The sequence below is a fragment of the Mugil cephalus genome, chromosome 1, assembly GCF_022458985.1.
Source record: "Mugil cephalus isolate CIBA_MC_2020 chromosome 1, CIBA_Mcephalus_1.1, whole genome shotgun sequence".
Taxonomy (NCBI): domain Eukaryota; kingdom Metazoa; phylum Chordata; class Actinopteri; order Mugiliformes; family Mugilidae; genus Mugil; species Mugil cephalus.
Genome location: NC_061770.1, coordinates 26,146,167 through 26,173,901, shown reverse-complemented (window position 1 = coordinate 26,173,901; position 27,735 = coordinate 26,146,167). Strand labels below are relative to the sequence as shown.

General features: G+C 44.0%; 2 protein-coding genes across 4 annotated transcripts in view; both read left to right on the top strand.

Annotated features, from left to right (window-relative positions):
• Positions 1-318: 318 nt before the first annotated feature.
• On the top strand, positions 319-18,661 carry ccdc135 (coiled-coil domain containing 135). 3 transcript variants are annotated; one of them, XM_047585966.1, is made up of 18 exons: positions 319-641; positions 1,247-1,340; positions 1,958-2,096; positions 2,180-2,305; positions 2,423-2,617; positions 4,719-4,862; positions 5,590-5,886; positions 6,382-6,528; positions 6,691-6,760; positions 12,047-12,175; positions 12,296-12,424; positions 13,982-14,175; positions 14,355-14,570; positions 16,352-16,462; positions 16,647-16,745; positions 17,034-17,231; positions 17,688-17,827; positions 18,138-18,661. In XM_047585966.1, the coding sequence occupies exons 2-18, from the start codon at positions 1,249-1,251 to the stop codon at positions 18,229-18,231; spliced, it is 2,520 nt and encodes an 839-aa protein (XP_047441922.1). In that variant the 5' UTR covers positions 319-641; positions 1,247-1,248; the 3' UTR covers positions 18,232-18,661. The 3 variants fall into 3 exon arrangements, with proteins under 3 accessions (XP_047441922.1, XP_047441935.1, XP_047441931.1); XM_047585979.1 differs by having other exon boundaries at positions 321-641; positions 5,590-5,808; positions 6,697-6,760; XM_047585975.1 differs by having other exon boundaries at positions 321-641; positions 5,590-5,808.
• A 1,334-nt stretch (positions 18,662-19,995) lies between these two features.
• The window catches only part of LOC125008392 (helicase ARIP4-like), a 51,493-nt gene continuing 43,753 nt past the window's right edge, over positions 19,996-27,735 (top strand). The window contains exon 1 of the mRNA XM_047585611.1: positions 19,996-20,117. Within this exon, the coding sequence (XP_047441567.1) occupies positions 20,015-20,117 (103 nt within the window). The 5' untranslated portion in view covers positions 19,996-20,014. The remainder of the gene's footprint in view (positions 20,118-27,735) is intronic.

Sequence of the window (27,735 nt, the reverse complement as noted above, 5' to 3'; positions counted from 1 at the left end):
GTCCTGTCTGCGAAGACTACTGGGCCATGGAGACCAGGGTCCAAGCTGTCTATGAGTTGATGTTGACGTTATGTTACGTGACAATTAATCTGGTCAAAAGCTTTTTTGTTTTATATATTTTTGAATATTTTTATGTTCTATTCTTTATCCACCCATACGTGCACTGTTTGTGATGTTGAATGTTGAATGTCTGCTGCTGTTGATGAAAAATTTCCCCACTGTGGCATAAATAAAGGCTTATCTTATCTTATCTTATCTTATCTTATCTTATCTTATCTTATCTTATCTTATCTTATCTTATCTTATCTTAATGTTATGCCTGATCAGTGAATTCTATTTGCGAGAGCGAACTTAAAGAAAATCTACTCTTATTTTATTTTCAGTTTATTGTTCTATTTCAAAACAAGACGTAGAGTTGTGCGGTTTAATCCGGTGCCTCTGTGACCGACAGCACTTAAATGCCACATTTCAGTCGTTTCAAGTGTCAATATCTCCGAGGGTATGTGAAGGCATCCGAGATGACGTCATGGCTTCTCGCCGTTACCATGGAAACGCAGCAACTAACTTTAACCGTTAGCTTAGCCGAGCCCCACGGACCAGAATCCGTTAAATAAATAATTCCTAATTTCACGTTATTCCGGGTGAGTCAGACTTTGTTATTATTATCATCATTAGTCACATGAATATTTAATAGCAGAATTCTATTTTTCTACGGTTCGCAGCGAGTCATTAGCTACAGTTAGCTTAATCTTTATAAAAGTCGGCTGTTAGCTTTGTGTGTTCCCAGACTAAAGTTAGCGTCAGCGAAAGTTTTATTTCGATTACATTTTATTTGTACTTATTCGTTTAAAACTCCTCCCTGTGAGGAACCAACTGGCCTGTGATTCGTTTTTATTATTATCAATATTAACTCTCTGTATATATCTATCTATCTACTTTATTTAGTCTCACAGTTCTGCCGTGAAGTATCTAACGTTGCAAGGATTGATGCTGGTTTGAAGGCAAAGATGTGACTGTGTGACATGTGTGAATAAATAAAAATAAAAAAAATCTTTAATATCTCAAAGTCTAGATTTCCATTACTTTATTCCATATCCTTGTCTTCTTCTTTTGCTCTTAAGACAACATATTTCCAGTAACATGCAGCCATCTTTAAAGGCTTTGCGTCAGTTTAAAGGAAGAGAAGCTATATTTACTTGTTGTGTAAACCCGAGATGTGTGATTTTTATTTATTTTTTTGGGTCAGAGATGGACTCAGACCTCGAGGATCAGGTCGTAAGTGGAGAGGAGGTCCAGGAGGAGCAGCTGGACTCCCATGTTTCACCTCCTCTGGAGCTTCTGTGAGTGTCACCACAAACAACACACTCACAAATGAACGAAATCAGTGTCAATATCAGTCAACATAAGGAATTTGTCAATAAACATGAAGTTTAAAAAGGAAGAAAGATACACAAAATATATAATTTACAGCAAAGATGTGCAAATAAAGAGTCAAATATATAATATAACATGAAATACAGGAGGCTTTGACAAATTTGACCGAATGTCTTTGTGTCACATATTTTGATATAAATGTGGTCTAATGCTCATGGATTCCAAGAAGAAGTCTCTGATGAATAGTAATCAGTTGAGAAGAAGTTTATTTTAGGCTTTATTAATAATCAAACAGACCTGATCAGTTCTGACACATGAAGAAGTTATAATAAGGTAGAAAAACTGAGTCAGTGTAATGCACAGACACAGGTTGTGGGGATGTTGTGTTAATGTAAAGGTGAAGTTAAAGAGGAGGGGGCGGGGTTGAGCCTAAATGATGGTTGGTGATGAATTAGGTCATTAAAGGTACAAATCCAGTTGATAGTAAAGATCTACATCCTTTTAAGGGATTTGACGTCGTAGTTCGTCAAGGTGTGTGATGATGGGATTAAAGTCATTGTCTCGGCCTGCTGTCCTTCCCCAGCCCTCAGTCCTACAGGACCAACTCTCCTGACGAGGTTCGACTATTGGCCATCGCCGACAACTTCCAGCGTCAGTACTCACACTTGTGTCCCGACCGCAAACCTCTGCTGCTCTGCCCCGTCAACGAATGTGGCGTCAAGGTAAAAATCTGCAGCTGCTCCATTGTTTGTCTCCACCTAGCGTTCTACATCTAATAATAACCTTTGTATTTCCTTACATTTAGAAGTTTGTGTCTACGAGTCTTCGGCCCACACCCACGACCCACTGTGAACTCTACACCTGGCAGGGCTGTGCTGCCTTCGTGGCTGACTTCCTGTCTCTGGAGCCTCTGGAGACGCCCACAGAGCTGGTCAGACAAAAAAAAAAAAAAACTCTATAAGACACTATAATAACAACCAAACTCATGTTCACATACACGTCCTTAATCACTCTTAATCCATCACGGTGTTGGTGTCTCCTGTTCCAGCCCAGACACCTGTTCTCTTCCACCTCGGTGCTGCAGAACCAGAGAGGCTCCTGCGTTGAATATGCCGTCCTGCTGTGCAGCCTCCTGCTGGGAGCCAACTACGACGCCTACTGTGTCAGCGGATACGCTGTCAAAGAGATGTGTGAGGCCGACCAGAGCCTGCAGGACTGTCCCCTGCTGGACACTGAGGCCAAGGCAAGTTACTGATGTGTATGTCTCTGCATGTCTCTGCATGTCTCTGTGTGTTTCTGTACGTCTCTGCATGTCTCTGTACATCTGTGTAAGTCTCTGCATGTCTCTGTACGTCTCTGCATGTCTCTGTATGTCTCTGTAAGTCTCTGCATGGCTCTGTATGTCTCTGTAAGTCTCTGCATGTCTCTGCATGTCTCTGTACATCTCTGCATGTCTCTGCATGTCTCTGTACGTCTCTGCATGTCTCTGTATGTCTCTGCATGTCTCTGCATGTCTCTGTATGTCTCTGTACGTCTCTGCATGTCTCTGCGTGTCTCTGCATGTCTCTGTATGTCTCTGTAAGTCTCTGTAAGTCTCTGCATGTCTCTGTATGTCTCTGTAAGTCTCTGCATGTCTCTGCATGTCTCTGCGTGTCTCTGCATGTCTCTGTATGTCTCTGCATGTCTCTGTATGTCTCTGTACGTCTCTGTACGTCTCTGCATGTCTCTGTACATCTGTGTACATCTCTGCATGTCTCTGCATGTCTCTGCGTGTCTCTGCATGTCTCTGTATGTCTCTGTAAGTCTCTGCATGTCTCTGTATGTCTCTGTATGTCTCTGCATGTCTCTGTATGTCTCTGTACATCTCTGCATGTCTCTGTATGTCTCTGTATGTCTCTGTACGTCTCTGTACATCTGTGTAAGTCTCTGCATGTCTCTGTAAGTCTCTGCATGTCTCTGCATGTCTCTGTATGTCTCTGTACATCTGCGTAAGTCTCTGCATGTCTCTGTATGTCTCTGTATGTCTCTGCATGTCTCTGTACATCTGTGTACGTCTCTGCGTGTCTCTGCATGTCTCTGCATGTCTCTGTATGTCTCTGTACGTCTCTGCATGTCTCTGTACATCTGTGTACGTCTCTGCATGTCTCTGCGTGTCTCTGCATGTCTCTGTATGTCTCTGTAAGTCTCTGTAAGTCTCTGCATGTCTCTGTATGTCTCTGTAAGTCTCTGCATGTCTCTGCATGTCTCTGCGTGTCTCTGCATGTCTCTGTATGTCTCTGTATGTCTCTGCATGTCTCTGTATGTCTCTGTACGTCTCTGTATGTCTCTGCATGTCTCTGTATGTCTCTGTATGTCTCTGTATGTCTCTGCATGTCTCTGTACATCTGTGTACGTCTCTGCATGTCTCTGCATGTCTCTGTACGTCTCTGCATGTCTCTGTATGTCTCTGCATGTCTCTCCATGTCTCTGTATGTCTCTGTACGTCTCTGCATGTCTCTGTACATCTGTGTACGTCTCTGCATGTCTCTGCGTGTCTCTGCATGTCTCTGTATGTCTCTGTATGTCTCTGTACGTCTCTGCATGTCTCTGCGTGTCTCTGCATGTCTCTGTAGTCTCTGCATGTCTCTGCATGTCTCTGTATGTCTCTGTAAGTCTCTGCATGTCTCTGTATGTCTCTGATGTCTCTGCATGTCTCTGTATGTCTCTGCATGCTTGCATGTCTCTGTATGTCTCTGTAGTCTCTGCATTTTCTCCCGCATGTCTCTGCATGTCTCTGTAGTCTCTGTAGTCTCTGCATGTCTCTGTATGTCTCTGTAGTCTCTGCATCTTGTCTCTGCATGTCTCTGTATGTCTCGTACTCTCTGTACTCTTAAGTCTCTGATTCTGTAAGTCTCTTGCATCTTTATGTCTCTGTATGTCTCTCGTTTCATGTCTTTCTCTACTGAGCAGCTTTTCAGCATAGTAAACCCGCCTACTTCCTTAAATTTAAACAATTTAAACCTCCAAAAAATGTGTCAGGTTTTTATGTTTTTTTTTATTTTGACAACCTAAACAGCTCTTTAAATACAACGAACCAGAAAACCTGTTACAAGGCCAGATCACCTTAAATCTGACGGATTGATCTTAAATTGTAAAGAGACACGTTTAAGTGGTTTCACATCTTTTCTACTTCCCTGTGAGCCAAGGTAAAGAAGTCTCATGTAATAAATGCGCCGATGGTGTGTTTGTCTAAGTCTAAAGCATGTTCTTGCTCTGTGAACTCATATGTTTAGTTGAACTTTGAATTGAGCCCAGTTCAGAGTCAGACCCACTGAACCCGGCTGCTTGGTTGTGTTTGTGTGCAGAGTGTGACTTCACAGGAGAAAGAACAGGAGGTTGAGTTCAGAGTGAAGCCTCAGACGGAGCTGAAGAGTCGGTTTCTGAGCCGACAGGAGGAGAAGAAGCAGGAAGCTGAAGCTGCTTTGCTCCAGAAACAGAAACTACAGCAGGTGACGATGATGGTTTCACTGTAGACTCTTTCTATTTGGCCTCTACCCAGATATTAAAACATAATCTAAAACGTCGTGAAAAATATTTTTAAACATGTGTCTTCTACGAAGCAAAGAGGACCATATGTGCATGTATGTGCATGTGGTTCTTCTTGCTTACATCTGGAGAAAATACATTACATTCTTAAAACAAACAGGAGACATTTCAACAAGTATGGGGTGGATTTTATTCAGTGTTTTAAAAAAACAACAACAAATGATCTTCTCATCTGTTGAACGAACCTGGAGCAGAATAAAGACAGAACTCTGTTAATCACTGGATTGTGACTGGAGTCCAATGAGTCAAGTCAACTTTATTGTCAATTCTGACATGAGCAACACAATACAGATTTGAAATGAGCTTCCTCAGAGGCTACGGTGCAGCAACTAAACAAAACATGTAAACAAAATGTGCAAATGTTGAGAATATGTAAAATATAAATATAAAAATATATGTAGAACGAAGACTAAAGAGAGAAACGTGATATAGCACACGACAATGTTTTATGAGTTGCATAAAAATATTGTTGGATAAAAGAAAAAGAAAAAGCAAAAGCAACAGCCACTCATCCCTCAGACTTCACTTTATTCTTTATTTAACATGCGACCTGGGCCATGATGTGTCCCCAGACACGTTTCTCCTTATGCATCAACACGATCACGTGAATAATTAACCTCTTCCCTCCAGGAGAGTGAGCAGCGACCTGCCGACGTCCTGCGGGGGCTCCGGGTTCACTGCTGGGTGCTGGTTCTGTCTGGGAGTCGCAGCGTCCAGGAGAACTTCTTCATCGACCCCCTGACCGGGACCAGCTACGCCACCGGCTGCGACTACTTCCTGGGCATCGAGAGCGTGTGGAACAACTTCAACTACTACGTTAACATGCAGGACTGCAGGAAGGGCTGCACTGTGAGTCCGCGACAGCTCCATGACAAGACGCGACACAAGACACAAGACATGTTGACAATGACAATGATGGGGCAAAAGGTGGGTCTTCAGAGATGCTCTGATGAGTGGTAACTGTGGAGGTAATAAGAGTTTAGATTAATAGTAGCAAATATGTAATAAATGAATAAAAAAACTAAAGTAAAACAGCAGCAATAAATAACGTGTAGCATGGATTAGATTAAGAATAAACATAGTGATACTGACATGAGGGAATATTGAACAAATCTCCAATTTAAATGATTCGAAGTGTTTGCATCCTTCTCCAATCTATACACACACGTTTAAAGTCCTATAACTTGTATGTACGACTAAACAAAGCATCACATTTTGGCCACGGAAACAAACAAACGATTGAGCGGCTCATAGAGAACAGAATGGAACCAAAACACATAACAAACAAAACGAAAAATGCCCCTAACACACTGCATTAGTGTAATGTTTCTGTTTCATGTGTTTGTGTGTTTACTTTCAAGACACATAGAAATCAGCTGACATTTAAAGTGTGTGTGTGTGTGTGTGTGTGTGTGTGTGTAGGACATGTTGTTTGACGTGGAAGATTTAAAGACGTGGGAGCCGGTGTTGTACGGTGGAACCAGCAGGAAGCAGCTGATTCTTTCCATCCTGAAGAGAGAAGAGAGCAGGATGATGGCCAAAATCACCGAGGAGGAGGAGGAGGAGGAGGTACCCAGTGTGTGTCTGTGTGTGTGTACGTCACCATTTTCTTATCGTCAACAAAGTAGTAAGAAGTAAACAAAACAAGAAGGAGAGAAGAAGACTGAAACAAAGAAAACACAAAACTCAGTTCTCCTTCATTTCTTAGTTGTGAACTTGTTGGTTTTGCAGGACGAGGAGAAGCTCCGAGTGTTTGAGATGCCGAGATCCTGGGTCACTTACATCAACATCTCAGAGAAAGGTGAAAGCTGCAGCAGTCTGGTCTGGTCTGGTCTGGTCTGGGTCTGGGTCTGGTCTGGTCTGGTCTGGTCTGGGTCTGGTCTGGTCTGGGTCTGGTCTGGTCTGGTCTGGTCTGGGTCTGGTCTGGTCTGGTCTGGTCTGGTCTGGGTCTGGGTCTGTGTCTGTGTCTGGTCTGGTCTGGGTCTGGTCTGGGTCTGTTCTGGTCTGGTCTGGTCTGGTCTGGTCTGGTCTGGTCTGGGTCTGGGTCTGTGTCTGGTCTGGTCTGGGTCTGGTCTGGGTCTGTTCTGGTCTGGTCTGGTCTGGTCTGTTCTGGTCTGTTGGTCTGTCTGGTCTTGGTCTTTCTGGTCTGTCTGGGTCTGGTCTGTCTGGTTGCTGGTCTGGTCTGTTCTGGTCTGGTCTGGTTTCTGTTCTGTCTGGTCTGTGGTCTGGTGTCTGGTCTGTTGTCTGGTCTGGTTTCTGGTCTTTGGTCTGGTCTGGTCTGTTGGTCTGGTCTGGTTCTGGTCTCTGTCTGGTTGTCTGGTCTGGTTGTCTGGTTGTCTGGTCTGGTCTGTTTCTGGTCTGGTCTGGGTCTGGTCTGGTCTGCTGGTCTGGTCTGGTTTGGTCTGGTCTGGGTCTGTTCTGGTCTGGTCTGGTCTGTTCTGGTCTGGTCTGTTCTGGTCTGATCTGGTTTGGTCTGGTCTGATCTGTTCTGGTCTGGTCTGTTCTGGTCTGGTCTGGGTCTGGTCTGTTCTGGGTCTGGGTCTGGGTCTGGGTCTGGTCTGGTCTGGTCTGTTCTGGGTCTGGGTCTGGGTCTGGTCTGGTCTGGTCTGGTCTGGTCTGGGTCTGGGTCTGGGTCTGGGTCTGGTTTGGGTCTGGGTCTGGTCTGTTCTGGGTCTGGGTCTGGTCTGGGTCTGGTCTGGTCTGGTCTGGTCTGGTCTGGTCTGGTCTGGTCTGGGTCTGGGTCTGGTCTGGGTCTGGTCTGGGTCTGGTCTGGTCTGGTCTGGTCTGGGTCTGGTCTGGTCTGGTCTGGGTCTGGTCTGGTCTGGGTCTGTTCTGGTCTGTTCTGGGTCTGGTCTGGTCTGGTCTGGGTCTGGTCTGGTCTGGTCTGGTCTGGTCTGGTCTGGGTCTGTTCTGGTCTGGTCTGGTCTGGGTCTGGGTCTGTTCTGGTCTGTTCTGGGTCTGGTCTGGTCTGGTCTGGTCTGGTCTGGGTCTGGTCTGGTCTGTTCTGGGTCTGGTCTGGTCTGGTCTGGTCTGGTCTGGTCTGTTCTGGGTCTGGTCTGGTCTGGTCTGGTCTGGTCTGGTCCGGGATCAGTGATCGTTGATGAATATTCAGCTCCTTCTCTCTGGAACATGTTGTAAAATGATCTAGAACCTGAGTTTTTAAATTCACGTTGAAGGTTGGTTCAGTGGGACTTTCCCTGGTCCAATAAGAATGAGGAGCAGGACAGACGGACTTCAGGTGACGATGACGTGTGTAGAGAAACCAAACCTCTGTCAGAACAACACAACAAGCGGCGCTTTGTTCAAAGAGGACGTGATGTGATGTCTTTTTTTTTGATGGGACTGAACCACAGCATGAGGGAGGATGTAGTCGTCACACATCGCTGTGTTGCTTTCTCGCTGGTAAATGTTTTAGGGATGTCGGTGTTTCCGGATTAATTTGTGTAAACAGAGTTTACGGTGCTGTCCCCACATTTGCATCCGTCCCTCTGATAACTTCTTCCTGCTGCGGCTCCAGAAACAAATACCGCACTTGACATTTCCTCATTTCTATTCTAATGAACCTCTATCTCTCATCTCGTCTGTATTAACCACTGACACAGTCCACATCAACGAAAGGTGATTTACATAAACAGACGTGTGTGTGGTGGACGTGCTTTCACTTTTTATTCTGCTTTCTGTTCATCTCCTCTTTCTGTTCAGCACTTCATTAAATTAAACGTTCGTTAATGTCGTTTCCAGCTACGTTCAGACGGAGAGAGAGAGTTTTAGAAAGTCCAAACATTTCCAGATTCTCTTCAAATGTGTTTGACATAAATGTTGATTCACAAAGAATTTATAAACGAATTATCATTTATCACTTATTTGGACCTTCATTATCTTTGGTTAAGATCTCTATTAGCTTCGGCTAAGATCTCCGTTAGCTTCATCTAAGATCTCCATTAGCTTCAGCTAAGATCTCCATTAGCTTCGGCTAAGATCTCCATTATCTTTGGCTAAGATCTCCATTAGCTTCGGCTAAGATCTCCATTAGCTTCGGCTAAGATCTCCATTATCTTTGGCTAAGATCTCCATTAGCTTTGGCTAAGATCTCCATTAGCTTTGGCTAAGATCTGCATTAGCTTCATCTAAGATCTCCATTAGCTTCAGCTAAGATCTCCATTAGCTTCGGCTAAGATCTCCATTATCTTTGGCTAAGATCTCCATTAGCTTCGGCTAAGATCTCCATTAGCTTCGGCTAAGATCTCCATTATCTTTGGTTAAGATCTCCATTAGCTTCGGCTAAGGCCATCCCTATTCTACCTGGAGTCCACACCCAACACATTTATGTTTACACTGCAGTACTCAATTACACAAAACACATCATACCACAAAAACAGCACAAACAACAACTAAAAACACTTGACATTTCCTCATTTCTATTCTAATGAACCTCTATCTCTCATCTCGTCTGTATTAACCGCTGACAGTCCACATCAACGAAAGGTGATTTACATAAACAGACGTGTGTGTGGTGGACGTGCTTTCACTTTTTATTCTGCTCCATTATCTTTGGCTAAGATCTCCATTAGCTTCATCTAAGATCTCTATTAGCTTCGGCTAAGATCTCTATTAGCTTCAGCTAAGATCTCCATTAGCTTCATCTAAGATCTCCATTAGCTTCGGCTAAGATCTCCATTATCTTTGGCTAAGATCTCCATTAGCTTTGGCTAAGATCTCCATTAGCTTCGGCTAAGATCTCCATTAGCTTCGGCTAAGATCTCCATTATCTTTGGCTAAGATCTCCATTAGCTTTGGCTAAGATCTCCATTAGCTTTGGCTAAGATCTGCATTAGCTTCATCTAAGATCTCCATTAGCTTCAGCTAAGATCTCCATTAGCTTCAGCTAAGATCTCCATTAGCTTCGGCTAAGATCTCCATTATCTTTGGCTAAGATCTCCATTAGCTTCGGCTAAGATCTCCATTAGCTTCGGCTAAGATCTCCATTATCTTTGGTTAAGATCTCCATTAGCTTCGGCTAAGGCCATCCCTATTCTACCTGGAGTCCACACCCAACACATTTATGTTTACACTGCAGTACTCAATTACACAAAACACATCATACCACAAAAACAGCACAAACAACAACTAAAAACACTTGACATTTCCTCATTTCTATTCTAATGAACCTCTATCTCTCATCTCGTCTGTATTAACCACTGACACAGTCCACATCAACGAAAGGTGATTTACATAAACAGACGTGTGTGTGGTGGACGTGCTTTCACTTTTTATTCTGCTTTCTGTTCATCTCCTCTTTCTTTTCACCACTTCATTAAATTAAACGTTCGTTAATGTCGTTTCCAGCTACGTTCAGACGGAGAGAGAGAGTTTTAGAAAGTCCAAACATTTCCAGATTCTCTTCAAATGTGTTTGACAAGATCTCCATTAGCTTCGGCTAAGATCTCCATTAGCTTCATCTAAGATCTCCATTAGCTTCAGCTAAGATCTCCGTTCGCTTCATCTAAGATCTCCATTAGCTTCGGCTAAGATCTCCATTAGCTTCGGCTAAGATCTCCATTAGCTTCATCTAAGATCTCCATTAGCTTCAGCTAAGATCTCCATTAGCTTCAGCTAAGATCTCCATTAGCTTCATCTAAGATCTCCATTAGCTTTGGCTAAGATCTCCATTATCTTTGGTTAAGATCTCCATTAGCTTCGGCTAAGATCTCCATTAGCTCCGGCTAAGATCTCCATTAGCTTCAGCTAAGATCTCCATTAGCTTCAGCTAAGATCTCCATTAGCTTCGGCTAAGATCTCCATTATCTTTGGCTAAGATCTCCATTAGCTTCGGCTAAGATCTCCATTAGCTTCAGCTAAGATCTCCATTAGCTTCGGCTAAGATCTCCATTAGCTTCGGCTAAGATCTCCATTATCTTTGGCTAAGATCTCCATTAGCTTCAGCTAAGATCTCCATTAGCTTCGGCTAAGATCTCCATTAGCTTCGGCTAAGATCTCCATTATCTTTGGTTAAGATCTCCATTAGCTTCGGCTAAGATCTCCATTAGCTTCGGCTAAGGCCATCCCTATTCTACCTGGAGTCCACACCCAACACATTTATGTTTACACTGCAGTACTCAATTACACAAAACACATCATACCACAAAAACAGCACAAACAACAACTAAAAAACACCTCACGACAATCTACAAACCAACATCCATATAGTACAGGACCTAGTTCCAGTTAGCATTAACAGCAGAATGTAGCTGTTAGCATCCTTCATAACTGGTCACTTATATACATTAGAAGTGATTCCAGTATGTTACATCTACCATAACATAGTTTGGATCTTATAAAACCTTTTAACATTACATTCATTAATTATTCATTCGTTATTAAGTATAAAGTAGCCTCAGCTATCATGGACATGAACAACCAAGTAAACAAAGTGAACTTTATTCTTATTTCTATCTGAAGTGGCAGCGTGAGACTATGTATTAGGTAAACTAGTGAAAACATTCTATTATAAAGTCCTGCTCTACGTCCAGTCTTCAGCATTAGTGTTTATTGGTGTTTAATTCATTCCAGAAACAGAAACACAAACTCCGTCCTTCAGAATGATCATCCAGGTCAGACACCATCGTTCTAATGGACCCGGCCAGTACTGAGCCTGTATGTGAATGTAAATCATGGTTATTGGCCAGGTCTGTGTTTCATCTGGTTCATTCACACGAGATAAACTCTGTGTTTTACTCTTATTTAGTTACTTTGCAAATGATAATTGGTACTAAAAACTGACCATAATGACCAAGGACCTGTCACTGTTTAAACCAGATGAACATGTTGATGGTGGATTTAAGAGAAAAAGAGGCAGAAAAAGACCAAACTGAAGAAAACTCACCCAGATGCTGATTCTCTCTGGATTAGTTTTATCTGTGACCTCTGTGTCACCAGAAACAGGTCATTCTCTCAGGATTAAGATCCCAGACGACCTCTGACCTTATCATAAATTCCCGGAGGTCCCAGATTAATCTCGTCCCTGAGAACAGTGTGTTGACTGTGACACTCGGCTGATTATGAACTGAGCTGTGTCCCTGTCGTTCAGACCTGGAGAGGCGTTGGCCTGGAGGACAGAAGCTGACCCGCTACAGGAAAGCCGAGCTGGAGAAGTTCGCTCTGCGCGTGAGGCCCGACGGGCTGATCACACGTCTGACCACGTTCACGGACCTGCAGCGTGAGTCGCTTTCTGACAGCTGCTAAAACGCCTCAGATATCCTGGGAAATGCAGCGCTGCACCCAAGAACTACAGGGACACACTCATTCACATTACACGCTCATGTCGGTCTGGTTTAAGGCTCGGACGTGGCCGTGGTGAAGGAGTGGTTTCAGCACAGAAGTGACCACCTGGACACGAGGGAGGTCAACAGGACGGAGAACGTCACAGCAGAACGGTTCACGGCCGGACGGCGTTTCCACCTCCTGTGTAAGTCTGAGCACAAACGATAAGATACGGCCCCGACCCCACGAGCAACAGCAACAAAACTGAAATAAGAGATAAAACAACGTGCTACGAATAATAAACATAACAAGGGATTAAATCATTTATGATGAAATCTAGAAGGATAATCGTGTGTGAGCGTCTTTCAGTCTCACTGAGGAAAGAAAATCTGTCATTTTAAAAAGCAGCAGCAGTTTCTACAAATAGAAAAGTTTACTCAGTAATAAATAAAGATGAAATGCTCCTGAAGGAACCTGGAGCAACATGTGAAGGAGCTGAAACAGAGAGTTTCTCTTCTTATTGCTAATTATACACATCAGCGACATGTTTGGAAGAGATTCATGAAGCTTGGAGAAGATTCATTCAGTGAGAAGATGATAAAAAATCTTTTACAGTCTCACAATCTCACATCAAACCTGGAAATCTACCGTGAAGAAGTTTCCACCACAAGAACAAAAGTGTTGAGTTCAAGTTCTATTCTCAGTAATTAACGCTGCATAACAATTATTATGATTATTAAAACACAAACTTTAAGCCTTTATAGGACACTCATCTGATTTTCAGCCCTGAGTGGATGTTTTGTCATATTATTTTTCTCTTCATACACAGCATCAGAGTTTAATTTATCCACATCAAGTTATTGTGACATCGTTTGGTCAAACGATCCCAACGAACTTATAGAAATGATTCATCACACGGAGGAAATTTGTCAGACACTTCTACCGATCAGTCGCCTCCTTCGTCTGCCCCTTTAATTATTAATTATAACACACTCCCATCCCGTCCCTTTATTTATATCCTGTCATGTTTGTTGTCTGTGATTTTTTTAGTTAGTTATTTAGAGAAAACCTTTCTAATACACCAGGACTCATAACATTCATTTAACCAAACACTTGCTCCAACTTTAGAAGAAAGAAAGAAAGAAAGAAAGAAAGAAAGAAAGAAAGAAAGAAAGAAGATGAGAGAAAGAAAGAAGGAAAGAAAGAATGAAAGATAGATAGAAAGAAAGAAAGAAAGAAAGAAAGAAAGAATTAAAGAAAGAAGGAAAGAAGACGGAGAGAAGGAAAGAAAGAAAGAAAGAAAGAAAGAAAGAAAGAAAGAAAGAAAGAAAGAAAGAAAGAACGAAAGAAGATGAAGACAAGGAAACAATTAAAGAAAGAAAGAATTAAAGAAAGAAGGAAATAAAGAAAGATAGAAAGAAAGAAAGAAAGAAAGAAAGAAAGAAAGAAAGAAAGAAAGAAAGAAAGAAAGAAAGAAAGAAAGAAAGAAAGAAAGAAGAAACACTATAATATTTGAGTTATACTAAGACATTTAGATTTGTTGTTGATGTTTTGAGTATTTTATTTCTTTGGTGAGATGAGCCTGGTTTGTTTGTTCTGGTACTTTATCTCTTGTTTTATTATTTTCTTATGATCCTGGTTCCTAATAAATCGTGCTCAGAGTCCATCTGATTAGACCTGCCAGTGTTTCCTGGATCTTCTCTGCCTGACGACACCAAACGTGACTGAGAGGAACAGTGATATGAAGTGAGCTGTGGTTCAGTCCACAGGTTTATGTCGCTGCCCGATGGCTCTGAGCGGGAGGTGGAGTTCAGCCGAGCTCGTGTGGACGATCTGGTGAAGAGGACGGTGTCTCCGGGGGAAATGACGGAGACGTTCGCCGGCCGGAGAGACTTCCTCTACTACAGACACGTCTGCTTCAACCAACAGGCGAGAGACGAGGACGAGCGCGTCCTGGTAAAGTCACTTTACATTCACCGGCCACATTATTAGGTACAGCTGCCTTTCTGTCTCCTTCAGACCTGCATTAGATTCGACCAGGTCCTGGAAACTTTCCTCAGACTGAAGCAGCAGGATGATGCGTTCAGGAGCAGCTCGTTCTCCAGGTCTCTGCATTAAACCGTCTGTGTTTGCAGAAAGTGGTGGAGCGTTTCCACAGGAACGAATCCAAACCCGCCAACGAAGACGTGGCCCAGAGGGTTTTCCTGGTGCAGCAGGGACGGATGGAGGTGACCTACCACCTGATGGACTGTAGGTTCATCCCCTCCAAGAGGAGCTTCATCAAACCCAAGGAGTCGACCGGGACGATCAAACCCGAACAGTTCACGCCTGAGCTGGTCTCCACCTTCCAGGTCGGTTCAAACGGGTTCTCCAGAGTCCAGGTCTGAGTCCAGGTCTGAGTCTGGGTCTGAGTCCAGGTCTGAGTCCGGGTCTGAGTCCGGGTCTGAGTCCAGGTCTGAGTCCAGGTCTGAGTCCAGGTCTGAGTCCGGGTCTGAGTCCAGGTCTGAGTCCGGGTCTGAGTCCAGGTCTGAGTCCAGGTCTGAGTCCAGGTCTGAGTCCAAGTCTGAGTCCAGGTGTGAACCCTGATCTGGTGTCAGTCCACATGTGGAGGTGGTCATGTGACCTCCTTCCTTGGTTTAGTGTGAACCCACTTTACTGAGTCCTGGTCCTGTTAAAAAACACCTTCCTTCCTTCCTTCCTTCCTTCCTTCCTTCCTTCCTACTTTCATTCTTCCCTTCCTTCCTTCCTTCCTTCCTTCCTAGTTTCTTCCCTTCATTCTCCTTCCTTCCTTCCTTCCTTCCTTCCTACTTTCATTCTTCCCTTCCTTCCTTCAGTCCATCCTTTGTTCCTTCCTTCCTAGTTTCTTCCATTCCTTCCTTCCTTCCTTCCTTCCTTCCTTCCTTCCTACTTTCATTCTTCCCTTCCTTCCTTCCTTCCTTCCTTCCTTCCTTCCTAGTTTCTTCCCTTCATTCTCCTTCCTTCCTTCCTTCCTTCCTACTTTCATTCTTCCCTTCCTTCCTTCAGTCCATCCTTTGTTCCTTCCTTCCTAGTTTCTTCCATTCCTTCCTTCCTTCCTTCCTTCCTTCCTTCCTTCTTCCCTTCCTTCCTTCAGTCCATCCTTTGTTCCTTCCTTCCTAGTATCTTCTATACATTCTCTATCATTCCTTCCATCCTTCCTCTCCATTTCCTTCCTTCCTTCCTCCCTCCCTCCCTCCCTCCCTTCCTTCCTTCCTTCCTTCCTACTTTCATTCTTCCCTTCCTTCCGTCCATCCTTTGTTCCTTCCTTCCTAGTTTCTTCCCTTCATTCTCTTTCCTTCCTTCCTTCCTCTCCATTTCCTTCCTTCTTTCCTTCCTTCCTACTTTCATTCTTCCCTTCCTTCCTTCCTTCCTTCCTTCCTTCCTAGTTTCTTCCCTTCCTTCCTTCTTTCCTTCCTTCCTTCCGTCCATCCTTTCCTTCATTCCTTCCTAGTTTCTTCCCTTTCTTCCTTCCTTCCTTCCTTCCTTCCTCTCCATTTCCTTCCTTCCTTCCTTCCTTCCTTCCTTCCTTCCTTCCTTCCTTCCTTCCTCACATTTCCTTCCTTCCTTCCTTCCTTCCTTCCTTCCTTCCTACTTTCATTCTTCCCTTCATCTGTCCATCCTTTGTTCCTTCCTTCCTAGTTTCTTCCCTTCCTTCCTTCCGTCCTTCCTTTCCTTCCTTCCTTCCTAGTTTCTTCCCTTCATTCTCCTTTCTTTCCTTCCTTCCTTCCCTCCGCTCCATTTCCTTCCTTCCTTCCTTCCTTGCTCCCTCCCTCCCTTCCTTCCTCTCCATTTCCTTCCTTCCTTCCTTCCTTCCTTCCTTCCTTCCTTCCTTCCTTCCTTCCTTCCTCTCCATTTCCTTCCTTCCTTCCTAGTTTCTTCCCTTCCTTCCTTCCTTCCTTCCCTCCCTGGTTCTGGTCCAGTTGTAGGTAGAGATCCATCAGAGGCAGCAGCTGATGCAGTATTGTACTGACCACATGGTGGCGCTGCAGCTTCAGACGTGTGGTTGTGGCTGAGGACGTATTGGTGGATTATTGGTGGATTATTGGTGGATTATTGGTGGATTATTGGTGGATCTCCTGGTTCCAGTCACACCTGTATCTGTTGCCGTGTCCAGGTGGATCCATCGGAGAAGCCTCTGGGTTCTCTGGCTCTGTTCAACATCCTGGAGGATCTGATGAAGGACGAGAGGACGGTGATCGTCCAGATCTTAGAGTCAGAGAAGGAGGTGAGTGTGTCCACGTCTCCGGGACTAACACACACCTAAAGGTTCCTCAGAGTATTCGTTACAACACCGATTAAAAGACCACAACTTGCATCTGTTTGTTTGTGTCGATGTGGACACAAAGTGTTGATGTTTGCGAGCTTGTGTGCGACGGTAACTTGAGTGCGGTGTCTCTGCTGGTGTGTAGATGTGCGACATTGTGAGGTGCAGAGAGCAGGAGGAGGCGGAGGTGGAGCTGCAGATTCCAGAGGAGGTTTCCAAGGCGCGCAGAGAGATGCTGGAGAAGGTGAAACTGAAGCCTGGACTCTGCATGTAATTACTGAGGAACCTCGGTGCACGAGGTTCAAAGCTGAACCAGAGGTTTACAGGAACTAACGGGGAGTTTTCTAGGAAAGGAAAGAGTCTGATGGAGGCTCTAAAAGTAGAGGAGTGTGTGTTCACGGCCACCAGAGAACGGTGGAGGCGGAGCTTCTGGATGAATTCTGTTAAACTTCACGTCTTCTCACGTCTGTTCGTCTCCGTTTTATCTTCTGACGAGCGGATTAGTGACGTCGTGTCGTTAAAACCCAAACAGGAGCGTCTGGCTGCAGAGGAGAAGTCTCAGCAGGACAGGCTGAAGGTGGTGGACCCCCTGGCTCCCTACCTGGTCCACTACGGGGACGTAGCCGGTCTGAGTCCCGAGGAAACGCTGCAGCTCTACCACATGTGTCTGTACGACTTTAAGGCCCGAATAGTGGAGCAGCTGGACCTGCTGCAGGACCGATGTGAAAAGGTACCGGTCCACGGTTCTTTCCTCCGTCAGTAAGAACAGGAGAAAGTTTGGAGCTGTTTGTTGTTCTTATGTGAACGTCTTTAAACATTATTATTATTATTATTATTAGTGTTTTGAATTGGGACGCTAATTTTAAGACTTTAAAACAGGTTCCTCAACGTTAAAAAGAGACAAACATGAAGATTTTTTAGCCGTCGAGATCAAGAATATTAAACTTTTTAGGAAGTAGGTTTATAAATACGTTAGCGTTTCTGTTTATATCAGTGCTTTTATTTTGAAGGCATCTAGGTGACCAGGTGAGGTCATAGCTAGTTGTTTTACGTCCTTTACAGATGGTTTGTGATCTCAGGTCAGAGATTTATTAGAGGCTGTTAGATTTTACTTTCAGACAGAAACTGTTTGAGATCAGATTCAGAGACGGAAATAAAACCTGTGGTGACTTTTGTGTTTGTTCAGGAGACTGAGGAGCTCAAGGAGAAGCAGCGCTGGTACGAGGAGAACCAGCGTCACCTGAGTGAAGAGCAGCAGGAACAACACCACAACTACTGCTCCGAGAAAACGCTGCAGATATCTGCCACGCACAAACGCCTCCACATGTACTGACACACATTTTAAATTTCAAAGCCTTGAACGCGCACTTAGAGACGCTTAAAGGTTTCTATGCATGAGAAGAAAAACAAAGTCGACTAAAGCTCCTGTGACATGGAGAGAAAAACATGGGTCGGGTTTTTCTTGGGTTTTTCTCTCCATGTCACAGGAGCTTTAGTCGACTTTCAGCAGTCGCACAAAATGAAACAGACACAAGTTTCTGTTTCATGATTCTATGAGTGATTTTTATGCAGAAACGTATTTGTTTATTGTATTTTTACGTGCATGTATTTACCTCAGTGCTTGTGTCTGTTCCAGGCTGCAGCTTTCAGTCCCAGAGAAATACTCTTCATTTGATCAGCAGCTGAGGAACGACCCCCGCATCTCCCCCCACCTGGCCGGCTCCGACTGAAGCCCCGCCCCCTTCTACACCTTCATCATATTACAGATTCTATCAGAACCCAAACACAAACCAAACCTTTGCTCTTTGCATCCTTCACCTCTCTCCTGAACCAGTTGGTGTTGATCCTCCTCTGGCTTTGGAGGAAGACGCCGGGTTGTGATGACGTCACACTAACACTACAGAAAGTCCCTCACCAAGAACGGTCTTTGTGGACGCGTCTCCAGGTGGACGTCAGTCAGCTCCTGATTCTCTGAACCGTCTCCACAGGACGTCCCTCAAACACCCTGTAGTCTCACCACACACAAACGAGACCCCGCGTCCTCAAACGGGGACGTCGCAGCTTATTCTGCTTCATTTACACCTGTTGTCCTCGTTTTGTCTGCCATCTAGTGGTAGCCAAGGGTCTATACACTTGTTTATTTATTCTTATCAACTTTTCTGGGATTTCATCGTTTCCAATTCTGCTTTGACATTAAGATATAAAACAGTTTTATATTTTGGTTACATATTGGGGCTTAAATTTTAAAATACAGTGAAATAATCCCTGCGTCCACATCATTTATTTCAAGAACTACTTCCAATTTTTATATTTTCTAGAAGATCTTAAAATCAGATTCTTAATCTCGTCTTAAAGAAATGAAGATGCATTTGAAATAAATGTTTTGGTGTCACGAGGTTGAGGTGGTGCAGACAGAACTGACTCCAGCGCCTCAAAAACAACAGGAATTAGTTGTGGACTTTCTCTTCTGAGTCCAGCTGGAGACAAACCTGAGCCAAAAGTTTACGTGTTTTATAATGTGGACAATAGTAGAATTTGATGATGTGCAGGTGAAATAAAATGGTCCAGAGTTGAACTGTGAGCACGTCGCCTCCTCCAGCACGAATCCAGGAGTTTATTCAGACATCGAGTGTTTGAACTTTGTCAAAAAACAAAAACCCAGTGAAACATGAGGAAGTATCATCCTGGTGTGTATGTGTGAGTGTTCAGATGTCCCTCGTGTCCCGGTGGACATGCTGCTGCTGCTGTGATGCTGTGATGCTGCTGCTGTGTGCAGCTCTGTCCACTAGATGGCGCTGAATGGAAGAAGGAGAAGAATCCTGGAGCCACTGGAGAAGAGTTGGGATTTAATTTATCACTGTGTGTATTTCACGGTCAGATTTGTCTGAGGTTCTGAATTCTGACATTAAGATGATTTTTATCTCAAATTTTCACGTGGTTTTTCTCAAGATTTTGTCTTTTTCTCTTCAACTTTAATCTCAGAAATTTAACATTTAAATTAAACTGATTAAAATCTGAGCGTTCAGATTAATTTCTCAAAATTCTGACTTTAATATCAAATTTCTGATTCCTTCAGATTCTGATTCAGATATTTGGCTTTTTTTCCTCAAAATTTTCAACTCAACTTTATTTACAGAGTAATTTAAAAACAGCCGAAACAAAATGCTGAACACGAGACAAAAAAATAATAAAACAAAAAAACACTAAAGAATAAAAATGACCTCAAAATGTAAAAATGATGCTTCAAAATGAAATTTTTAACCTCTACATTCAGATTTATTCTCTATTCTCCTTTTAGAATTAAAGTCAATGAACGAATTAAAATGACTCAGTATCAGTTTAAAGTGTCTCTAAACTCTTCTCCCTGTTAATATTATGAATTGAATCATGTGTGTAGTGAATGAAGGGACTTTGTGTGTTTGTCTCTTCGTCTCTTGCGGTTCTCTCCGGAACTTTAGTGCGTGCAGAGCTTCCAGGGACCATGAGGACCGACCCCCACCCTCCTTCGCGTCCATGAACCCGGACCAGACCCGGTCCCTCGGTCTCTCGGTCTCTGAGCCTCCTCCTCTCGTCCCCGGCTCCTTGGACGGACTCGACGCGGATCCGGAGCCCGAAGGTGAGACTCGGTTGTTGGTTGTTGTTGAGTTGAATGAAGCCGAAGGAAACAAAGACAGAAACAGAGACAGGAGTAGGAACAGCTGCTTCCTCTGGACTGAACCGACCTTAGAAACCAGAGAGGACAGGACCGAGTCTCTGTGTTTTATATTTCCGTTCCCTGGGTTAAAGACGGTGAGTGGGTTTGTAGCGATGTTACCGACAAGACTGCTCCTGGTTGACTCGTCCTAGTTGGTTGACTGGTCCTGTTCCGGGTTGGTTGACTGGTCCTGGTCTTGGTCCTGTTTGACTGGTCCTGGTTGACTCGTCCTAGTTGGTTGACTGGCCCTGGTTTACTGGTATTGGTTGACTGGTCCTGGTTGATTGTCTGCTCCTGGTTGACTGGTCTGGTTGATGGTCTGGTCTGGTGGTGCTGTCCTGGTTGTTTGGGTCCTGTCTATGGTTCTGTCCTGGTTGACTGGTCCTGGTCCTAGTTGGTTGTCTGCTCCTGGTTGACTGGTCCTGGTTGACTGGTCCTGGTTGGTTGACTGGTCCTGGTTGACTGGTCCTGGTTGGTTGACTGGTCCTGGTTGATTGGTCCTGGTTGGTTGTCTGCTCCTGGTTGACTGGTCCTGGTCCTGGTTGACTAGTGGTTCAGTGGTTAAAGAGCAACAGGGACAGAGCAGCATCACAACTGATGGACAAAGACACAAGACAGCAACAAACACAGGAACTACAGCAACATTAGCAAATGTGTCAAGAAACACAGCAACAACATAAACGGCAAAAACAACAACAATAGCAAGAAACAGCAAATAACACAACAACAGGAAACACACAGATGATTCCTCTAATTGTTTCTCAGACAAAACAAACTGATGTAGGATGTAACTTCAAAACACAAACTATTAACAAATGCATATTTTTAAAAAAACATCTACATTTAGATAAATAAAAACTACAAACTATATTTTCTCTTTCACAAATTAAAGACGTAACATAAACTGTGAAATATAACTCACATGAAAATAATTATAAAAAATGTATCTTTAAAAGAAATCCAGCATCAAAATAACTGAATGAATAATAGAAATAAACGAACTAAAGCTTTCATGTGTTCCTAGTTTGGGATTTACATGTTTTTCTTTTCTTTTAAGTAACATCAGCAGATCTGGTCCAGTCACATGACATCGAACACATGAACTCAAAACTAGACTACGCCCCCTGTTGTTTAAAAAGGGAATCACACATCTGTGTCTCTTCTTTACGTCCTTAATTATAAGTCTTGGTTCGTTTACACCGGCGACATCTAGCGACAGGAAGAACAATTACACCCTCTTCCACTAGAGGGCGGCAGGAAGCTGATTAATCTGTCCACCTACCTGTTAGCTTTCAAACAACAGAGTAAGTCATGATGCTTGGATTGAGACAGCGCTGGTGGTGATGGATAAACACTGGAAAATAAAAATAAAATCAATCTGAAGTGAGTCCTGGAGGAAGTTGTGACCCAGAAGAAGTTCCTGGTCTGAGCTTTATGGGGGGACCCACAGAGGTGAAGGTCCTGGTCTAAGATGGAACAAGAGGTTCTCTTTGCTTTGGATTTAGTTTTACTCTGCTCTGCTTGGTGTGTGGAGAAGAGCTCTCTAACAGAACCAGGGTCCAAGAAAACTCCAACGCCATCTCCAAACAAAACCCCCGCCCCTTCAAAATAAAAGCACAGCGTGAATAGACTGCGGGTACGTGCAGTACCAACAAAGAGATTTTTACACATTCTTAAATAATTCATTCTCTGTAGCTTTGGTCTGTATCTGTGCACTATTTGTTGTTTGTTTTTGTTCAGTTGTGGTTTTATAATTATTTTTATTTTTATTTTTTTCTGCAGCCAATGGGACTCGAGGTGGAACTTAGCTGTATGGCTACAACCTTTTCCACTTTAAAAATAAATCAAATAATGTAAATACCAACTGGTAAATGTTCAGCTCAGTGAGTCAGACATGTGAGGACGTTCTTTAGGCCCTGATTTCACACACAGTCAGTAAACTGAGAGTAAATTATTTCATTTCTGTGTCATTCTCTGTGACACTTTCATTCTGTGCTGTGGGGTTTTTCTGGCGTAAACTCGTGCCGTGTCTCCAGGAAAGCTGGCGGAGGTCGGCGGGTTCGGTTCCGCTGCGTCGTCCCTGTTCTTTCCCTCGGTTTATTCTTACGTTCAGTCTGTTCCTGCTAACGAGCTCGGCGGGGGGGCGAGGACGGGGACGAGGGCGGAGGACACGTTTGTCTCCAGTGACGAGGTTTCGTCCGTGGGACGTGGAGGAAGTGTATGTTCTCTTCACACATGAGCGAGAGGAAAATGTCAGCGACTTCTTCTTTAGCTGCTCCGTCATTTGTCTTCACACAGACTGAGCAGAGCTGCAGGTACAAAGATGAGCTACAAGAAAAAACCGAACCACGTCTACTGCGTTTTTTTTTCCAATGAAAGTGGGAAAAATAAAGCAGCCACGTGTTTTTAGTGACGTCTGGAGGGAAACAGACCAAACGTTCAGAATTAAGCAGCAGCGTTCACACACAACAGAAACACATGTTGCTCTGCTGCTGCTACAGGTGTGTAGAGGGTATGCACTGAGGCCACGCCCCCTGGGGGCCACGCCCCCTGAAGCCACGCCCTCTGAGGGGCAACAACATGGTGAAATGTGTCAGTAAATACAGAGACCAGGAAAAATTAGAGACAATTGGACTCAATGATTCATATGAACTAGTGTGGATTTAGAAAAGTGGATTAGCCTCAGTTTTACTTAGTTTCAGTTCTGATAAATGTGGCTAAATAAAAGATGCTAACGCTAAGAGCTTTACTGTAGCTGACGAGGAATGATGCGACATATTCTTATTTATTGTTTCGTTGTTATTTATTGTTGGAACTGAAGTAGTTATCGTCGACAAAACAACAACATCCTCAAACTTATCTTATCCCTCCAGAACGTAACTTAAGAAGTAACTTAAGGTTTGACTTCATCAATAAATACAGGATAAATTAATATTATCTGACACTAAATGAACCAAAAACACCAGGTTTCTGAGTCTGGATTCCAGTTGTTTCTTCTAATGCAGTGATACATTTACTTCTCTGTTCTTTGTCAGATTTCTGTAAAAATATATAAAATATATCTCTGGCTGCTTTTAAATCTGCTGGTTCAGTCAGTCACACAACAGCTCTTCATCATTTTAATTAATTTTACAATTTAGACTCTGTTAAAGTCTCTAATTCAAGCTCATGCTGTTTTGCCGCTCAGTGGCCGTAACCATGGAGACTCCAGCTGACTGTGATGTCACGTTCGCACCCTCTACTGTAACATGTATGTTTGCAGGAGTGACGTTACACAACACTCACAAACTCCAGTTTCCTTTATTGAGAAACTCTAGGAAAGTTCCACAGATGAACCTGGACCTTCTGCTCAGCTTCACGTTAACTTACCGTGAACTCTCTGTGCTTCTGTCTCCATGAATCAGACACGATTTAAACCGTAATAAAAGTCTGAAGGTAAAACTAACCTCCAGGGTTCATCCTGAAACTGTTGTCGAGCTTGTTGCCCTGTTTGAAAAAGATGTGAAAACAGACTCATTGAATCTGTTAATGCAGGAACGTTTTCAACTTTGACAAATTCATTTGCTTTGTCGTTTTGTTGCTTTATCGAGAAGTGACTAAACCAGCGTTTCATTATTCTCTGTACTTTACTTCTGCTGTTTGATGCGAGTGATGACACAGCTGCACTTTTATTTTCTGTTGGTTCTCGTGTTCTTTGGTGTTATTGATCCTAAAAAACGTGTCATTTGTCAGGATTTCTGCTTCAGGAGGAGCTTGTTCAAAGTTCAAAGTTCAAAGTTCAAAGTGGGGAACGACCAAAAAAAAAGTTTGAGAAGCACCGAGCAATGAGAGCCAGGCTTTATTTACTGAGGAGGAGGAGGAGGAGCAGGAGGAGGAGGAGGAGGTGGAGGAGGGTGGAGGGGAGGAGGAGAGAGTGGAGAGAAGAGGAGGGAGGAGGAGGAGGAGGAGGGAGGAGGTGGTGGAGGAGGAGGAGAGAGGAGGGAGGAGGTGGAGGAGGAGAGGAGGTTTGGGAGAGAGAGGAGAGGTGGAGGAGGGGTGGAGGAGGAGGAGAGGAGGAGGTGGTGGGTGGAGGGAGGATTGGGGAGAGGAGGAGGTGGGGGAGGTGGAGGAGGAGGAGGTGGTGGAGGAGGAGTGGAGGTGGAGGAGGAGGAGGAGGAGGAGGTGGTGGAGCAGGAGGAGGTTTTGGTGGAGGAGGAGGAGGAGGAGGAGGTTTTGGTGGAGGAGGAGCAGGAGGAGGAGGTCTTGGTGGAGGAGGAGGACGAGGAGGTGGAGGAGGAGGAGGAGCAGGAGGAGGAGGAGGTGGAGGAGGGAGAGGGGGAAGGGGGGAGGAGTGGGGTGGATGAGAAGAGGAGGAGGAGGTCTTGGTGGAGGAGGAGGTGGAGGAGCAGGAGGAGGAGGAGGAGGTCTTGGTGGAGGAGGAGGTGGAGGAGGAGGTGGAGGAGGAGGAGGAGGTCTTGGTGGAGGAGGTGGAGGAGGTGGAGGAGGTTTTGGTGGAGGAGGAGGAGGTGGTGGAGGAGGAGAGTGGAGGGGTCTTGGTTTCTTAGCTCTGTGTGCTTTGATAACTGTCTTCTCCGCTGATGTTTGTGCGTGTTGTGTAGGCACTGCGCTGTTTTGATCTGTGTGCACGTTCTGTTCGCTGTTGCATGCGTCGTTTTTTACTCTGTATCACAGCCCCGTGTTGTGTTGTTGTGTTGTTGTTCTATTTTCAACACGTTTGCTGGTCAGTCCTGACTCAGTGTCCTGGAGAATCTCAGCGTGTCTCTGGATGATGAATCTCTGGGGTTTTTCCACTTTGACATATTCATAGGTTTGGAGACAGATTCTCATTCTATTCAATGAGGATCTGTCTCCAAACTTTTGCTTCTTTCACTCCTCTTTCAAACCGTTTGTGTCGTAAATACATCAACGTGTCGCAATGTTTACGATAAGAAAAACCTTTTACCCAAACAGATGAGGAAATTCATTAACCACAGACACAGACGCCTCAGAGACGTTAATACTTTTATCCTGTAGAGGGCAGTAATACAACCTGGAGCTCCAAACTTCTAAACTTCCAAGAAGTAGTAGAAGAAGAAGTTGGTGAACACTTCCTAAAGGTGAAGCTAGTCAACAGCAGATGCTAATGTTGATGCTAATGGAAACACTAGTGGATATGTTGGTGTGATGCTAATGATACACTAGTGGAGATGCTAGTGGTGATGCTAATAGCAACACTAGTGGAGATGCTAGTGGTGATGCTAATGGCAACACTAGTGGAGATGTTAACGGTGATGCTAATGGCGATGCTAGTGGTGATGCTAGTGGTGGCGCTAATGGTAACACTATTGGAGATGCGAATGGTGATGCTAATAGCAACACTAGTGATGACACTAATAGTGATGCTAATGCCAATACCTATAGTGATGCCAATGGTGATGCTAATAATGATGCTAATAGCAACACTTACAGTGATGCTAGTGGAGAAGTTAGTGGTAATACTGATGTAAACACTTGTGGAGATGCTAATGATGATGCTAATGTAAACCCTAGAGAGATATTAGCGGAGATGCTGATAGCTTATGGCTAACACTAATTAAATTAAACATCTGAACTAAATAAAGTGAATGAATCTAAATGCTTTATGCTTTAACGACACTAAGGTCAATGATCTTTTCAAATGAAATAGTTAAACTCAGCTCGTTGGCTTCAGTCCAGTTTTCTTCTTCTGCTGGAGCTTTTTCTATCTAGAGGTCAAAGGACCCTCCCTCCCCCCCATGATGTCCCCACGTCAACCCTAAACAAACTCAGTGACCCTCTAACGCCTCCATGATTGGCTGGAGAGAAGGGAGGGATTGATCTTTCTACCAGTTTAGCGCTATGCTAATGATGCTAATCTGTGATGCTCATGACTTTATTATTGTTAAGTTCAGTCACACTCAGAACTAATTAAAACAAACTGAGTTTTAATTCATGTTTGTCCTGTTTAAACATCAGTTTGATCATTAATGACACGTATATGTTTATTTTTAGTAAATAAATCAGGAAATAAAACTTTAACCCGAGCTGATAATAATAATAATGAAGGTTCATGGCTGAATGTGTAGTTGTGTGTTTGTGTTTTGTCTATGGATGAAAGTGACCTGACTCGATTGGTTAACCCCCGTCTCCCCCCTGCCTCCCCCCTGCCTCCCCCCCTGTCTCCCCCCTGCCACCCCCCCTCCCCAGCCTCCACCAGGCTTCAGCATTGTGTAATTCTGTTATACAAGCGGGTGTGTGATGCAGATCGTCTGAGTGTGTAAGCCAGTTTAATATTAAAAGGAGGCGTTATACAATATCCACTTTCAGAGCCGCTTTTTAATATTCTCCTCATGACCGGCATCGGTCCACCTCTGACATGCAGAGCCACACACATTCCTGCTGTTTGTTGGCTTTAAGAACAGATTGTGTCCAGTCAGTTTTGTTGTAGGACCTTGTGTTGTGATAAGTTTAAACCTGGCCTGAGCTCCTGCAGGGTTTGTAATGAGGTCGTGTTAGAAGCTGAACGCGACGTGTGAAGCCGTTGTGTTTAAAGGAAATGTACAGCAGCACATTGTGTGACGCGTCTCGGCATCTTGTGTAACTTCTTTTCTAGTAAGCTGTACAGTGGCATTATTAGCCAGATCTTATGTAAGCCAGCTTATGCAAGCAGCTGTCTTCTCACTGCCCCCCCCCCACCACCACCACTTCTATATCATTAACTTTATTTCTTGCTTTCCGCCTCTCGCTCTCAGGGGCGTTCCAGACTCCACGTCTTTGGGAACATATGGAAAGTGGGTATTTCGGGTGCTTAGCGTTTGCGTGCACCTGTTCTCCTCTTGTCTTCTCACCCAAACCTCAAACTGTTGCTGCAGCACTCGTTAGGAATCAGGATCAGGAAAATGTTCATTATCACATCAAATTAAAGACGATTGGACTCAATGACCCATATGAGCTAAATGACAAATGATCCATGAACATTGACATGTGTCAGTTCTACTGATATTTATATGGACTAGTGGAGATGTTAGCGGAGATGCTAATGGAAACACTAGTGTTGATGCTAATGGTGACTCTAGCAGTGATGCTAATGGCCAAACTAGTGGAGATGTTAGCGGAGATGCTAATGGAAACACTAGTGTTGATGCTAATGGTGATCTAGCAGTGATGCTAATGGCCAAACTAGTGGAGATGTTAGCAGAGATGCTAATGGCAATGATAGTGGTGATACGAATTGCACTGCTAATGGCAGCACTAATAGTGAAGCTAATACGCACACAGGTAGTAATGGCAATGGTGATGCCAACGGCAATGCTAACAGCGATGCTAATCGCGATCCTAATGGTGATGCTAACCGTGAAACTAATGGTGATACTAATGGTGAGGCTAATGATGATGCTAACGGTGATACTAACAGTGATGCAAATGGTGATGCTAATGGTGATGCTAACTCTGAAACTAACGGTGATACTAACAGTGACGCTACTTGTGATGCTAACCGTGAAACTAACGGTGATACTAACAGTGATGCAAATGGTGATGCTAA

Bases quoted from the DNA above. Each gene is read 5' to 3' on its own strand.
- ccdc135 (XM_047585966.1), top strand. From the start codon at position 1,249: ATGGACTCAGACCTCGAGGATCAGGTCGTAAGTGGAGAGGAGGTCCAG. The intron at 2,097-2,179 runs GTAAAAATCTGC...CCTTACATTTAG, and splicing joins TCAACGAATGTGGCGTCAAG to AAGTTTGTGTCTACGAGTCT. The intron at 16,746-17,033 runs GTGAAACTGAAG...AAACCCAAACAG, and splicing joins GCAGAGAGATGCTGGAGAAG to GAGCGTCTGGCTGCAGAGGA.